The sequence below is a fragment of the Sturnus vulgaris genome, chromosome Z (assembly GCF_052056855.1).
Source record: "Sturnus vulgaris isolate bStuVul1 chromosome Z, bStuVul1.hap1, whole genome shotgun sequence".
In the NCBI taxonomy this organism is placed as follows: Eukaryota; Metazoa; Chordata; class Aves; order Passeriformes; family Sturnidae; genus Sturnus; species Sturnus vulgaris.
Genome location: NC_142283.1, coordinates 65,681,442 through 65,693,844, shown reverse-complemented (window position 1 = coordinate 65,693,844; position 12,403 = coordinate 65,681,442). Strand labels below are relative to the sequence as shown.

At 45.5% G+C, this 12,403-nt stretch overlaps 1 protein-coding gene across 1 annotated transcript; it reads left to right on the top strand.

Annotated features, from left to right (window-relative positions):
- Positions 1-5,489: 5,489 nt before the first annotated feature.
- FST (follistatin) lies at positions 5,490-12,202 on the top strand. Its single transcript, XM_014889715.2, has 6 exons — positions 5,490-5,700; positions 7,707-7,898; positions 8,305-8,523; positions 8,869-9,093; positions 10,137-10,367; positions 11,086-12,202. Exons 1-6 carry the CDS (start codon positions 5,619-5,621, stop codon positions 11,166-11,168), a joined length of 1,032 nt encoding a protein of 343 aa, XP_014745201.1. The 5' UTR covers positions 5,490-5,618; the 3' UTR covers positions 11,169-12,202.
- Positions 12,203-12,403: the final 201 nt, after the last annotated feature.

Genomic DNA, 12,403 nt, shown 5'->3' with positions numbered 1-12,403 from the left:
GATAAGCCCTTCACATTAACTCTAATAGAATCGAAATAACAAGAAAAAACAAAAAGTAATGGCAAAAATTGACTTAATTTTCACAGTAGTTGTTAACAAACTATGTCTGTCCTCACTTTATCTTTGGTTTAGTCTCCAGTCCTGGTTCAGCTGCAACTGATTGCCAACTTGTCTCTTGAAGTCTGCCATACAAAATGTTCCAGACCTTAAAAGCACAATACCCAGACATAACCCCATCATTCCTAAAGCGCTATGCTCCTCATCTATAATTGCAACTTAAAATTTTGAAGTTTTGTCACCAAGAATGACATAGCTTCACTTGGCAGAGTTGTGAAAGCAGAAAAGGCAATTTGCCTGTCAGGAAGCTGGGCAAGAGCCATTCTGCACTTAACACATGACTTAAGACAGCCAGAGGCTGAACTGGCCGTCCAGGGGTTGGTCTGCCAGAGAACTTTGCTATCTCCATACTCCCTCCTACCATGCCACTTAAGCCTTTATGTGGAAAAGTGTTGTCTAGAGCTAGTGGTGTTGTCCTTCCAGCATTTCTTTGTTATAGTAGCCTCCTAAGAACTGTGAAGAATACGTTTCCCACAATAATTATATTTTCTTTCCTTTTTAAACATTTTTCCAAGTTTTCAAAAATTCATTTAAAATCTACATCAGAATTCCTGTCGTTGTTGAAAACACTGCAGTCCCAACAAGGTGAGAGACTTTTCCTGACCTAGAAATTCCATGGCCTGTGGCACATTTCTTCTTTAATATTGTCTGAAAATATACAGAGGAGCACCTCATTAACAAATCAGTAAAGCAATAGATCAGTAGACTCCTTTATAATTTTTTTTATTTCATTTCTTCAGATAGTGAATGTTTGTAAGAGTTTCCTTACAATTTTTTCCAATACCATTTTCTGCTGGAATTTCACGCTTTTGTCCAAGTTTTCAATAACCCAGAAAGATTTTGCAACTTGTTTAATAACCTGTTTTCATTCCATTCGCACATTAAACCTCGTCTTGCCACACCACATCCCACTTGTACTGAATAATAAGACTTGCTGCAGTTCTTCAGTGGTGGCCCGTAGTTCTGACAGCACAAGGCAAGAGAATGTCTTTGGAATGTCTAAGACAACTTGTTTTGTTTGGATTTCGAGTAAGAGGCAGTTATCCTTCAAACTGTAGGGGGATACACAATTAGGTTATTACTTCCTCAACCACCAAAAGAAGGCAAGGAAGGGATCAGTGTGGCTCACATATATGTCAATGTTATTTGACCTAAAACATGAATGACACCTGTCTACATGACCTTTCTACAGTATGAACCAGAATGAACCCGTTTCACCAGCGTTATTTATTAGGTAAGATTCTTACTACCTCTTTATGAAGTTCATTGCCCACCACCCGAAAACAGACATAACTTCTGAGGTCAACTTAAAAAAACCCCACATACCTGCATTCATCCAATAAGCACAGCACTCCCCAATAGCATGCGCTGCAAATTCTATGTTTAATAGTCTCACTGATGTGCAGGAATTATTTTAGTGTAATAGCACACATAGCCAATACCTGATATTAGAATTCTGTTCACATATTTTAGAGCTTAGTTTTATCAGGAACTAGTTTGCTTGTTTTTCACAAAAGACCTTGGTTAAATCAAGAAACTAAATTTGGTGTTACAATTTTTGTATGCTTTTTTCCTCAGAAACAGCATATTATATTTCTACAGAAAATGTTGAAGGACTGTACTTCTTCTATACTTTAGGAAAAAAGTGGAGGGAAAGCTTTTCAAACAGAACAATGCAATGGTACTCAGAAAAGTCCTTAAATCTAATATCTGAGATGTAAATGAGGGAAGTCTACACAAAATTGCAGTTTTCCAGAAACAAGTCCTTCTTTTTGTGATAATCAGTGCAATTAGATGGGAACAAAGCAATGTAACAAGTCTTCTCTCCTACCAGAAGGGGACGTTCTACCTTTATTTGAGTACTTGCTCTGTGGGAGAGGCCAGTTGTGTGAGAAACTGCATGAGATGATGCATACATACATCCAGGACCACAGGAGGGTGTCCGAGTCTTTTTCTGCTCCCTTGAATGTTAGATTGCCAGGATAGGCCTTCCCATTTTCACTTAGTCAAAATCCAGACCTCTTTCAAACATTCAGCTTTGGCCTGGAGTCCCATCCACAATCTCAAAAAATTTTACTGCAGACATGTTCCTTATCAAAGAGGGGATTCCAAGCTGATCCATTCCTGATACAAGCAACCACTCTTCTGTTAGGCAACAGAGTGAGGGGAAAGGGGTAAAAGGTAATTTTATACTAGTATAGTGAATACTGACTTATCACAAAGTAAATATTCCACGTACATGCATGTGTGTGTCTATACAGATGTCTATACATTCACATACGTGAATGATGGTGTGTCTATATCTGTGTATGTTAATAGCACATGTTGACGAGGTAGCTTGCAGATTATTTTTCCTCCTTCTCTGTATTTTGCTGCTATTTTATTCAGAGGCTAGCCATTTAATATTTTGTATTATGGGGTTTGCTGTAGCTATAGCTATACTAGGACACAGAAATATATAAATTGAGAGCAAATCTGAACTTTCTGAAAGTCTGAGATGTAAGTATGTAAAGGTTTTTTTAAAGGCTCTATTATTCCAAGATCAGGACCAGCTGCAAAGATTGGATTCACATCCAAAAGCCTATATTAAAATGCATACGTTTCTTGGTAGAAAGAAGTTGTGAAACCTGTCAGACTGAAAACAACACTCTTTTCTTGTGCTGCCTGACAGTTCAGTTACAGATTGACCCTATTGTTTTTTTGTTAATTTAAATATGATTGTTGGCAAAGCAGAAAGGGTGGGGGAGTCAAAAAGAGTGGCACACACAGCGAGAAAGAAAGCAGTTCTGATTACATAATATATCTCTGACATGTTCTTATTCACAAACCCAGCATCTAGCATTTAAAAAAAGAAATTTTTTTTTAAAAGGAGAAAACAATGAAAGAAACAGCAGCTGTTTCTAAGTGATGTCAGAGAACAGGTGTGATACAAATCTCCATACCAGCGCAATCATATTGATCTCCCGATGATGCATGCATGAAGCACATGTGCAAACCTTATCGACCCATTCTGCGTTTCATTTCCAGGAACATGGCCTGAAAACGCCCCTCTATAACTGAAAACATTATCAGGATAAACATCGTATTGGCCAATTACTAAAAAACATGCACAAACGGAACCCGGGAAGGTGAGCCTGACCCCTCAGCCCTCCCGGGAGCCGTGCAGTGCCGGACCGCTCTGGGCCGAGCTGAGCCGAGCCCTGCTGAGCCGAGCCGAGCTCGGGAGCAGCCGCCTGCGCGCCCCTCTCTGCGCCCGGCATCCCCCCGAGCCCCGCCGGGGACACCTCCCGGACCGGCCCCGACCCCGACGCTGCCCCGGCGGGGGCCGTGCTGCCTCCAGAGCTGTGCAGCGGCTGTGGCCGGAGCCCCGCGGGGAAAGCGACCCCCGGAGCTGGCCCCCGGAGCACCTTGCGGCCGGGCAGGGGCGCTGGCCGAGATCCGTCCCCGGTGCGGGCAGGGGCGGCTCGGGGGTAGGGGAGGCTCAGGGGCCGGGGAGGCTCAGGGGCCAGGGTGGCTCAGGGAATGGGGAAGCTTGGGGGCTGGAGAGCCTCGCGGGTAGGGGCGGCTCGGGGATAGGAGCGTTTGGAGGCTGGGGAGCCTCGGCGGTAGGGGCGGCTCGGGGGTAGGGGTGCTCGGGGGCAGAGGCGCTCTGGGGTAGGGGCGGTCGTGGGCGGGGGCGGCTCGGGGGTAGGGGTGCTCGGTGGCACGGGCGCTCTGGGGTAGGGGCGGTCGTGGGCCAGGGTGGCTCGGAGTTAGGGGTGCTCGGCGCTGCCGCTGCGCGCCGCCGCCGTTAGAGGGCACTACGCAACCCCGCATGAGCGCGGCTCCGGCAGCCGGCAGCAGGGGCGGGGGGCAGGGGGAGAGTGGCACCAATTTGGGAAAAGATTAAATAGGATGTGGAGTTTCTGAAGCCCGGAGCTTCTGAAGTGTTCAAAATGCCCGCGCGATGCTCAGGGCGAGGATCATAACAATAATAGTAATTGTAATAATAATTTTTAAAAACCTAACAAACAAACAAGAAAAAACACAACAACAACAACAACAAAAAAAAAAATGCAGCGAGGTCAATCATTTACCAGTCTGCTTCTTAATGCGTGTGACCGCAGGTGGTACCGAGGGACATTGTGATTCATGCCCACTTTCAAAGCGGGACCAGGGCCCGGCCTGAGGCACCCAAACAACTGTCTTCTAATATTAGCACGGCTGTATTTCTGGATCTATTATAGTCTGTCCAGACAGATCCCATTGTAATGGGATCTTTTATTAAAAGATTAGCACTATCTCCTGCAGTTGGTGGAAAAAAATCTGTTATCACTGAGTTATTTGCAGTTGTGGGGAGGGGGCAGTCGGGAGGGGGTGGCGGGGGGCGGGAGCGAGGAGGAGGGGTGTGGGGAGGGACGGGCGGAGGGCGCGGGCGGCCGCGGCCCACCGGCCCCTGACCCGGCACTGTCCGGGCATTCCTGTCTGCATACTTCGCAGTCTGTTGTGCTTTGGTGGCTCAGAAAAGCGAAAGAATCGAAATTTAAAAGGCAGCTTTTGAATAAACAATACCATTTTCCGTTAAGTAATCGTTTTGTATAAAAGGAAATATCGCCTACTCAGTTTCATTCAGCGGTGCCAAAAAATGTTATAAATGAGAGACCGCCAACTTTTCTAAGGGGAGAATAATGCCAGACTGTGCTTAATAAACTAGTGCCCTAGAAGTTCATTATCGATGTTGCAATCTTTCTGATTCTGAAAGGAGACCGCCTACGTCGCCCCCGTTCCCGTCTCGTCCTCCCGGGCTCTCCCAGTGAAAAGCCTATCTCCCGGGAACGGCCCTAGGTATTAAACTTTCAGCGGGTCCTGTCTTTTGGGTTTTTTGCTTTTTTCAGGTTTGGGGCTGGTCGATCGGGGTCTGTCCGCCCGCCCGCCGGAGGTGCGGGCCGTGGGATGGATCCTGCTCAGCCACCTCGCGCGGGGACCGCGCCCGCGGAGCCCATTCCGGGCGGACGGGCGCCGCTCCGCGCCCGGGCAGCGCCCTCAGCCCGCCGGCGGGGCCGGGGCGCCCCTGGAGCGGCCGCGACCCCCCGCGGGTCCCCAGCCCCCCGTGGCGCTTGCGCGGCCGCGGCGGCTCCGCGGCGGGGCCGGGGCCGGGGCCGGGGCCGGGGCCGCTCCCGCCGCTGCCCCCGCCGGCGGCTCCGCCGCTCGGGGCTGCGCGGGTGCGCGCCTGTGCGTGCGTGCACCTAGAGCGGATAATTGGAGAGGGTTTCCAGAAGGTGGAAAATGTCACCTGATTCACACTGAACTTTTTAAATCTCCCCACCCCCGAGCAGACACACACACACATTAGGAGACCGCCCACCGCAGACAGCTAGGACCCCCGTATAGATTTAAAGAGAGACTGCATTCAGAGCCTGACGTTCATTCAATAGAGCGATCATAAGCAGGCTGGCTAGTGCTCGCTCCCTACTCCCCCTCACGCTGTCTCTGCGTCTCTCTCACTCCCTGCTATACTGAGGATGTTAAATCAGAGAATCCACCCGGGCATGCTCTTAATCCTGATGTTTCTGTGCCACTTCATGGAAGATCACACAGTGCAGGGTAAGACCAGACTGTTTATTCGCAGATATGTTTCTTTATTATTACTACAGTTTTCTGTCTTTCGGTTTAGTTTGCTTGCCGTGTTAAACGCCTCTCTCCAAGGTCCAACAGAACAGAAGTTAACTGTGGGCTTTGTAGTGAGGTGCAGAGGTGTCATTTAGATCCCTATTTCATCGGATCTTCGCACTTCTCTGCAAAGGCACAGGGGACAGATAGGATTTTTCTTGTTTTTTATTGTTATTATGCAGCATGAATGAAGAACAGCATCGTGAGGGAACTTTCCCAGTCTCGGCTCCCGAATGAATGCTCAAAGTTTGTTGGTAATTTAGTTCAGATTTTTATCTCTCCTGACTGACTGAAGGAGAGGTGGTGATGGAGAACCCCACGATTACAGCTGACATTTTTAGAAACCAATAAGTGGTCATTTTTACTGACTTCAATACTTTAATATTGTGATTTCCACCTCCTCCCTAGTCCTTTTTTTTTTTTTTTTTTTTTTTTTGGGCGGGGGGGAGTGTATGTGTCTGAGTAAATATTAGCGTTGTAAATTCTCCTGCACTGAAGAGTATGCTTAAATAAGTTGGTGGCTGTTTCTTTTCCTTCCTCGTGCGAACAAAACAAACCCAAACCTGATATTGACAACTCTTAAGAGCCCTCTTTCGACACAAGGGAATATTGATTTTTAGTTTGGGGGCTTTTTCCCTTGTCTTGACTATGTTCCAGCCACAACCTGGACGTCTTGCCATTGCTTCTTTTATAATTAATTATTTTCTTTTTCCATTCCCCAGTACCGATATAGAGTATAGATTAACCTAACGTAGGCAGCGGTAAGACGCAAAACTTTTTTTTTAAGGGCATTGTTTGTTCAATGATTTTTAGCGGGGGGGGGTGGGGGGTGGGGTGGAATCTTCCCCCGCGACCAGCGACATCTCCGCTGGCCGATCCTGACCCCTCGCTGCGGTACATTCCCATCGGAGTAAGGAGGCAGGATCGAGCCCTGGCTGGATTAGCAGCAGAATCAATTGGAATTGAGTTGCTGGAGAAGTCACATTGGTTATTCACGAGACACTCATCCCAACCAAAATGCTTCAGCTAAAAAAAGGGGAGTTGCTTGGACTAATGTTCTTGGCTTGACTCCATAAATAACAGGGATACTAGAGAGAGGAAAAAAGGCAAAAAATAACCCCAAGAAAACCTACTCTATCCGGTGTAAGGACAATGTACTTTCCTCTTAAATGTTTGCAGGAGAGATGGCACCTATAACTTTTCCAGCTTGATCGATTTTTAAAACTCTATAGGGACCTCCTACGCAAAGTGTCCTTGTATTTTATGTACTTTGCTCACTTTTTTTTGAAACTCTGCTGAATTATTTTAGTGAAGGAGACATTTGTTAATAGAAACAGTAAAATGTGGAGATTTCGAAAGAGTTCGCTAACAGCAAATGTTCCCAATTCGTGCAGATTGCAAAATGGGCTGGGAGTGAAACTGTGCGGCACTAAAACAATGCTGCTGTGCAGCCGCGATGAGGAGGAGAGGGCAGGGGGAGGAGGAAGGAATTTGCAAGCGCGATTTTCTTTTTATTCCCTTTTAAATGCACATCCTTTTCAAGCCTCTGTCACGTGTCGGCAGTGCTCCTTCTGCTCTACATATGGAATAAATACCTCCAAAAACTCAAGTTCTGTTTTGGTTGGGTTTCCTCTTTCTTTCATTTTGTTTTATTTTGTTTTGCTTTGGATTTTGTTTTGTTGCTTTTTGGTTTAGGTTTTTTAGTTCTTTTGTGGTTTTCGGGGGGATTTTTTTGGTTGGCTGGGTTCTGGTGGGGGGGAGGGTTTGTTTGTTTTTTAAACTGCGTTTCCAAATGGGCCGTAGTAGCTGCGGGTTATGAAACGGGACAAATAAAAGGAAACAGTCTAGTAAAAGTCACGGCAAGGCGCACGTGCTGTGTCTGGGTCACTGGTGGCCGCCACTGATCCGTCTGGGTGTCCCCCCCACCCCCCGCCCCACAGCTGGGAACTGCTGGCTCCGCCAGGCGCGGAACGGGCGCTGCCAGGTCCTCTACAAAACCGACCTCAGCAAGGAGGAGTGCTGCAAGAGCGGCCGCCTGACCACGTCGTGGACGGCGGAGGACGTCAACGACAACACGCTTTTTAAGTGGATGATTTTTAATGGGGGAGCCCCAAACTGCATCCCGTGCAAAGGTGAGGGGGTGCTGGCGAGCTGCTCCCTGCTGAGGAGCGGCTCCGTCAGGGGCTGGTCTGGGGGAGGAGGAGCGGGGAGGGAGTTGGAAAGGGGCAGCTCTACCCTCTCGCTTCCTTCCTCGTCGGGGTTTTGAGGGGCGTCTCGTATCAGGCTCGGAATCCCGGAGGGGTCACCCATTTCTGCTCGCCGCCTCGCACATCACGAGGAGGAGGGGAGACACCCTCTCTTCCCCCTGCCCTCACTGGCGGAGGGAATTTACCTCAAGCGGTGCGTCCTAGAAGGGGAGGGAACGGTGGTTTTTCTCTGTGCTCTGGATTCACAGTATCTTTCTTTCTTCAAGCAGTTTTGACACCAGGTCTGTTCTTCACGCTTGGTACTAAAGTGGTGCCTCTTTCCTTCCATCAGAAACATGCGAGAATGTGGACTGTGGACCCGGGAAGAAATGTAAAATGAATAAGAAGAATAAACCTCGGTGTGTTTGTGCTCCGGATTGCTCTAATATCACTTGGAAGGGCCCCGTGTGTGGCTTAGATGGGAAAACCTACAGGAACGAGTGCGCCCTTCTCAAAGCCAGATGTAAAGAACAGCCCGAACTTGAAGTCCAGTATCAGGGCAAATGCAAAAGTAGGTTTGCAAATCTAATCCAATCTCCCTCAAATGCCAAAGGGTGTCTGTCTAAGAGTAGGGAGGAGATGTTGGATGTACCTCCTTACAGGAACCAGGTTGGGAGAGAGTAACTAGACCATGCTCCATAGACAAGGATGTAGCTGAACTGATAGCTCCCCATAGTCTGGCAGCACTTGTGTTCACACAGCTACCCTGATATGTGAAGGCATTCTCCAGCACCCCTTAAACGAGGAGAGCTACTGAAGGCTTTTATCTGATCGTTTGCTCTTGCTGTCACCTATACACTCCTCACTGGCATCCTGGTATCTTCTACTAATCCCCGTGTTTCTGTCTGTATTTCAGAGACCTGCAGGGATGTCTTGTGCCCAGGCAGCTCCACATGTGTGGTTGACCAAACCAACAATGCCTACTGTGTGACATGTAACCGAATTTGTCCAGAGCCTACCTCCCCTGAACAGTATCTCTGCGGGAATGACGGCATAACCTACGCCAGTGCCTGCCACCTCAGGAAAGCGACCTGCCTCCTGGGAAGATCCATTGGATTAGCCTACGAAGGAAAATGCGTCAGTAAGTATCTTTGGAGGACACTGAGTGTGGGGGCAGCTTCCTCAATCGCCTGTTTCAGAGTATCCAGCGTGTGTAACTGGACGGATGTAGTTAGTGTTGGGGGGAAAGAGAGACTTCAACAAGCTTGGGTTAGTACTCCCCTGCCAGAAGACGAGAGCCAGGGTGAACTTAGACCTGGAAAAGGTTGCAGTAGGGATGAGGGAGAAGAGGGCCTGATCCTGCTATGGCTGTGAATGCTGACATTAGTATCTAATGGAGAAGTAGCCTCCCTGAAGTAGATGATGAGATGGTTACAATGTAATAAGGTCACCATATTCAGCGGGTCTGTATTCCTGGAAACAATTGTCTTCAAGTGGTCTTGGCAAAGACTATGTTAACTTAATAGAAAACATCTGATCACTTTTTCCTCTTTAGAAATAATTGTGGGTTTGGAGACAGTGGGTAGGTGAAGATAGGCAAATAATTTCTGTGCAACCTGACATTCTGCGTTGTGAGTGATTCCAGAAAGGACTGATAGTGCAATGTATTACAGTGAAGCACCTGCAGGGCAGCCTCTGCTCCCCAAAACTGCTGGGGGAATTTGGGGAAGTCTCAGGTTGCTTTTAGTTGGCATAGATTGAGGTGAATTCCCTTTCAAATCTTGTAGACAACTGCTCTCTGTGGGTTAGTTTAAAAATAATAGATTCAGAAATGCTGGACCTGTTGACAAATCCTGCATTTACCACTAATTTGGGGAGCCAAATTTCCACTGACATGAAATGGAGCAGGAAAGTCATGTACAATAGGCAAATGTAACTCTGTATTCCCAGGGCCAAGCTTTGCTGGCACAGCTGTCTTTCCTCCCCCACATATAGACAGGCACTGTTGTCCAAGGAAATACTTGCTGGAGCAAAATTAGCAAGTATCATCACATCTACTACATCTGAGCTTTCTTTCTTCACAGTTCACAGGGGGAAAGGAGGTTTTGGGGGCTGCTTGTCTTTTTTTTTTTTCTTTTTTCTTTGTCCTTTCACTTACCTCTAGTATTCTGTGTGCATTTTTAGAAGCCAAATCCTGTGAAGACATTCAATGCAGTGCTGGGAAGAAATGCTTGTGGGATTTTAAGGTTGGCAGAGGTCGGTGTGCCCTCTGTGATGAGCTATGCCCTGAAAGCAAGTCAGAAGAAGCAGTGTGTGCCAGCGATAACACAACTTACCCAAGCGAGTGTGCCATGAAAGAGGCCGCTTGCTCCATGGGTGTGCTTCTAGAAGTTAAGCACTCTGGATCTTGCAACTGTAAGTGAGATTTTTAACTCTGCAGACACTTAAGGCTTCTGAAGGAGATACCTAGGTAATGAAGACTTACACCTTTAAACGTAAGAAAGCTTGATTTATTGATTCAAGGTACAGTAGAATATAAGTATCTATCTTTCACGCACACACTTTGGTTGCTGATAAAATGCAATAGATCTCCAACAACGAGCTGGCCTTCAAGTTGGAGTTTTTGGGGATGTTCCAAGGACAAGCCATTCTATCAGAAAGGGGTTGCCCGAGGAGTGTAATTCTATTGACTTTTTTTGTACTTTGTCTGCTCTCGTGTGCTTTGCTGATTGCTTTATTAACACCTGGATAAACTCTTTACTCGGTCCAAAAGAACAAACTTAAAGGTAGCACAAGGCACCTGGTTTAGCACAGTTGCCTCTACTAACTCTGAATGAAGGACACAAAGCAATTAAACTAAAACACCAGAGCGCTTTTTATTTGATTTCAGGAATCTGCCAATAAAACCTGAGCCATTGATTCTTCAGAACTTTCTGCAGTTATGACTTCATAGATTATGTGTAAAAAACCTTATTGCATAACAGAAGATGCCAAAGAGCATCTCACTACAAGTCGCATAAAATGCAACGCTGTATTATGGCTGTTCAGAGGGCTTTCAAAACATGCACTGAGCTGCTTCTGCGCTGTTGTTGTCCTTATTTAAACAACAGCTCCCCTGTATTCCCCCATCTAGCAATTAATGAAGACCCAGAGGATGAAGAGGAAGATGAAGACCAGGACTACAGCTTTCCTATATCTTCCATTCTAGAGTGGTAAAACCTCCATCACTATTGGAACAGCCATTGGGCACAAAATCAATGTCCGTACTGTAAATAAGTGTATGCTTATTTATTTTGGGGAGAAAAAAAAAGTATACATATAGTTGAGTCTCGTAGACATTTATTTATACTGTGTCATGTTTTATAATTTATACATAAAATGTCTGGTTGACCGTACACCTTGTTTTTTGAAGAAATTTATTCGTTACGGAAAGAGCAGTGTTATTTATTGTGAGGTCTCTTGCTTGTAAAGTAAAGCTTTTCTTTTTTCTTGTAAACTATGAAAGTCCATTCCTTAGAGCCTACCCACATGATCTCATCTCTTTGTTTCACTGATGTTAACTCTTTTCCACTTTAAAAAACTTGCATGTCAGTTTCTGTTATGTTTATTTATTGGATTTTCTTTTCACCAGTTCTGTACATAAAAGATCCCTGTGTTTTTGTTTACAAGGAATCTTGACTGACCAAAAGGTGTTGTAACTGACTTAAGTATACTTTCAAGGTGCAGTGAGGCAATCTTTAAGGAAACTTCTTATACTTCATTTTCTCTACTTCTGATCACAATGCGTACTGAAATGATCTCAGTGTATTGAGAGTTTATACTGTACTATACAAATTTTGAACCCAAAGAAATTGGATTGTGAAGTTTAATAACAGCTACAGGCCTAACTGTAGAAAGAATAAAGGTTTTATTTTATTTTTATTGTTTTATTTTTTGTAACACACATAAGTGTTTTATCAGGTGTTTCCTTTAAGATGGTCTTGCAGTACTGCTTTCAAAGTTTTCTTTCCCAATCAGTGTGTTGCTAAAATTATATCAAAGCTTTATCAGTTCAAGTTTCTTGCTTTTCATAATACTTTTTTTCTGATGCAATTTTATATTTTCAAACATGGCGAGTTAAATATAAATTCATTTAAATATATAGTTTTGTACTTTTCTACCATGTAAATGTGCAATGTATATAAAAGTTATAATGTGTATTTGTAAATAAATGATGAGTGAAAAAAAAATAAAAAGTGGAATTTTCCCTAGAGGCAGTCCTCAATCTTTCATTCTGAATGGTTTTGGTCCTCTGGATTCCTTTGCACCATGCAACACCAGTTAAGGCCAAAGCTCTCAGCTCACAATCATGTAAGAAACCTCTTCTCAGATATGGATAATGTCTCCAGTTCATTACTGTTTAAGTACAGTGATACAGGAGAAGAGATTTGTCATTTTTGTTCCACTCTCAA

What these genes read in the sequence shown, in the direction of transcription:
- FST (XM_014889715.2), top strand. Translation starts at nt 5,619, where the DNA reads ATGTTAAATCAGAGAATCCACCCGGGCATGCTCTTAATCCTGATGTTT. An exon ending in GGAAGATCACACAGTGCAGG is followed by an intron (nt 5,701 to 7,706) that starts GTAAGACCAGAC and finishes CCCGCCCCACAG; the next exon opens with CTGGGAACTGCTGGCTCCGC. An exon ending in GTATCAGGGCAAATGCAAAA is followed by an intron (nt 8,524 to 8,868) that starts GTAGGTTTGCAA and finishes TCTGTATTTCAG; the next exon opens with AGACCTGCAGGGATGTCTTG.